The sequence below is a fragment of the Etheostoma cragini genome, chromosome 23, assembly GCF_013103735.1.
Source record: "Etheostoma cragini isolate CJK2018 chromosome 23, CSU_Ecrag_1.0, whole genome shotgun sequence".
Lineage (NCBI taxonomy): Eukaryota > Metazoa > Chordata > Actinopteri > Perciformes > Percidae > Etheostoma > Etheostoma cragini.
In genome coordinates, this window is record NC_048429.1 from 960634 (window position 1) to 964255 (window position 3622).

The 3622-nt window shown below is 46.5% G+C and overlaps 1 protein-coding gene across 2 annotated transcripts in view; it reads right to left on the reverse strand.

Moving 5' to 3' along the window:
- Positions 1 to 1380: 1380 nt before the first annotated feature.
- The window catches only part of dyrk2 (dual-specificity tyrosine-(Y)-phosphorylation regulated kinase 2), a 16555-nt gene continuing 14313 nt past the window's right edge, over positions 1381 to 3622 (reverse strand). For both annotated transcript variants that reach the window (XM_034863122.1, XM_034863123.1), the window contains exons 5-6: positions 2900 to 2990; positions 1381 to 2132 (exon numbers count right to left, since the gene is read on the reverse strand). In XM_034863122.1, coding sequence (XP_034719013.1) covers positions 1462 to 2132; positions 2900 to 2990 — 762 coding nt within the window. In that variant the 3' untranslated portion in view covers positions 1381 to 1461. The remainder of the gene's footprint in view (positions 2133 to 2899; positions 2991 to 3622) is intronic.

A 3622-nucleotide genomic window follows, 5' to 3' on the forward strand; every position in this document is an offset into this window, starting at 1 on the left:
TGACACTGCCATGAGCGCATGACGCTGTCCTGTACTCATGACGTTGCCATGAGCGCATGACGCTGCCATGAGCGCATGGCGCTGTCATGAACACATGACGCTGTCATGAACACATGACACTGCCATGAGCGCATGACGCTGCCATGAGCGCATGACGCTGTCATGAACACATGACACTGCCATGAGCGCATGACGCTGTCATGAACACATGAAACTTTCATGACTCATGAACCCAAACCATAACATGTCATGACAAAATCTAATGACACTTACTAAAAGAAGGGTTATGTCATAAACGTTTGTGACTTGTTTATAATGTTCATGACAGTGTCATGTCACTCTTATGTAGATACCTTCAAGTAAAGTGTAAAAAAACTTAACAACTCTTAATCTGTGCTCCGTAAGGCAGTGGAGAGCTAACAAGCTATGGCTAAAAAGAGGCTAAGGCTAGCCACCAGACTGCCAAGAAAAGGCAAATGGTGAGCCAGCTACAGCTAGCTGACTGATTCAGAGTATTCTAGGCTAACTGCTAGCCGGTTAAAAATCAAATAGGTAGCAAAGTGACACCCAAACACAAACAAATAGGCTGTCTAACAACTAACCAGTGGTTGTTAGCCAGTTAGCAGTTAGCCATTCGACAGGCACGAACCTAGTATGATAGCACAGGCTAGCTACACACTGTGCAAACACAGCTACCTAAAAACGTTAGCCAGCTAACAGGTAGATGGTTCAGTTAGGGTTATTTTTGATTAGTTATGTCATTTAAGTCAAAAGTGATGACAAATGCCTACTAATGTTCCCCAAACCGAAACAAACGTGATTTCATAGTGATATGAGACAACGATTAGCAAGCTAATTGTTGCGTTTTTGCAGCCGTTAGCTTAGTATCCCGGGGATATATCAGACTTGTTTGTCGGTAAACAACATTAATATATCGCACTACAATTGTCTGAAGATTTAACCTCGTAAGACTCAGGTCCTAAAAAGTTGTTTTTGGTGTTGATTAATGAATTAATCAGCCTGGCTAAATAGATTCTGTGGTAAAAACATTTAAAAAAAAGCCTTGTTCCCTCCGTCAGCACCATGTTTTTCAGTGTGTTTGGAACTACAGAGTGATGTGTTTCCGATTGTCTGAGCAGCCCCACAATCACAAACATGTGGGTCACTTCCTGTCTTACTGCTCGCAGTGTGTCTTTTTCTTAGCGAGGAGTCTGAACGCACCCCAGTGTGTCAATAAAGTTTCCTTCAGCTCCTCTTACATCCCCGGCCGGGCCGCTCCGAACATCTTAAAAACCCACAAATTCGGGAATAGTTTCCAACGTCCTGAGCGCACTCCCAACAGCGCTGTGAAACCCAGCGTGAAAGAACTACAGCTCCTCTAAAAACTGGACAAAACCAGATTTATTTCAAGAGCCGGCATCCCGGCTCCTGCCACGGCGAGCGTTGAGGGTGCGTTCGCTCTCAGCTGACCAGCTTGGGCAGCACCGTCCTAGGCTGGATGTTCCCGTTGGCGTCGGTGATCGCGGCCAAGTTAGTCCTGGTTTTGGAGGACGACGTGGTGGTCGAGGAGGAGGTGGGGGCGAGTTTGGAGATGGAGGTGATGGCGCCGCCGTCGTTGGTGGTGGTGGCGGGGCCCCGTTTGGAGGAGGAGGATGAGGAGGTCTTCTCCCCCGCGGTGGTGGTTCCCGTTGGCGGCTTGGGGAGCCGCCTCCTGAGCCACGGGTGCCGCAGCGCCTGGCTGGGCGTCATCCTGAGCGCCGGGTCCCACGCCAGACACTGCTTGAGGAAGTCCAGGAACAGCGGGTCGTCGCAGCCCTTCAGCGCCACGCTCCAGTCCTTGCTTGCGGGCGGGCCGCGCGCCTTCCCCCGCCGCGAGCGGCCGCCGTTCAGCACGGTGGTGCCGTCGGGCAGCGTGGTGACTGTGCAGTACCGCGGGTAACCCTTGGACGACACAAAGTTCTTGGCTCTCTTGGAGGCGTCCAGGAGCTTCTGGCTCGGCATGCCCAGGAGCTCCATGATGCAGGCCAGCTGGTCGGCTTCGTCTTCGCCCGGCAACAGCGGGTAACCGGTCAGCAGCTCGGCCAGGATGCAGCCCAGGGACCACATGTCGATCGGCATCCCGTACCTGGAGCCTGGAGGGCAGAGAATCACGAAATCAACCCATTTGTCAAACTAATCTGCTAATACTTTACCACTGATCATCGTCCAATCAGTTTTCAGACTGATAGATTGCTTTACTACCCTCCAGGCAGCCACTGGTTTCAATATATTAAAAAAAAAAAGTAACTTCCGGAGAAGATTAAATAATCAGTAATATACAAAATATAGTCGGCTTTAATTTTCTATCAGTTATTTCTCCATGATTTGAGAATTGGCTGCTGTAAAGTTTTAACTCCTTAAATAATCAAATAAATAAGCTTATTGCCAAGAGGCGTGACCGAGACACATAGATGTGAAGCACCCACCTGTGAATAATTCGTGGAGTTTTGGTCACGTTTTTTCAACATTATCGCTTTTTTCCCCACATTTGTCACTTCCTCAATGTTGCGGGTCCTTTTCTCTTAAAATGTTTTTTCAGGAAAAGAAATTCCAGTTTTTACTGAAAACGGCTCAATTTGACCCAAGGATAACATCAAGGTTTAATTTAGTACAGAAAAGAATGGTAGCCAATGGACGTCTGGAATGGTAGAAGATAATAAAGTTTGCTGTAATGTTCGGTCTGTGTAACAGAAATTTGACCCAAACATCAAGATGTGTGCAAGTCTTAGCTAATTAGATTTTCATGGCAGAGATAAACTGAAACTTGAGGCCAAAAGTGAAGTGAAAAGCTGAAAAAGCAGCTGATTAACGTGTTAACTTAGTGTCGACCAATGGCTGCTCTCAGTTTGCTTCTTCTTACCCAGAATGACCTCCGGCGCTCGGTAGAACCTGGACTGGATGTAGGTGTAAACTCTCTGATGTTCGTAACAGCTGGAACCAAAATCTATGACCTGGAGACGGAAGGAAAGCAGATTTTATAGGTGGATTAACAAGCTTTTAGTGGCACAAACACGCCCAGAGAAACCTTGATGGATCTAACCCTGGTGTTGTCTCCACTGTCGGGACCCTCAAATTTACCTGGGACTTATTTGGGGTTTTAAAAGCCGTTCTGAAATAAGATTTTACTTCAAAATCTATTAACAGATATTGTCTTTATCTCAATGTCAAACAGCTGAGATAACACATGTTTAGGGAATGCAATCAATCTCTACTAGAACACAATTAAAAATGGAAGTGGGGTTCGTTTTTTTTTAATATATAAGATCTGAAAATCGTGCAAAGACGGTCGTTGAGTAGCCACGAAAGGCAGCGCTAGATCGGCTTAATTTGTGTGAAGAAGAGTCAGAGGAGACAAAATGTAACGTCTCAAAAAATAGAGTCGTGAAGGGTAGAGACACTGAGGGTGATCACCAAAGGCAGCACTAACACTGACTCATTAGTTTGAAGGTAGTCTCAATTTTACAATTGTGTTTTATCTGTTTTATGATTATTTATTTTTTTAAGGATCCATCCATCCATCTTCGACCGCTTATCCGGTATCGGGTCGCGGGGGCAGCAGCTCCAGTAGGGGACCCCAAACTTC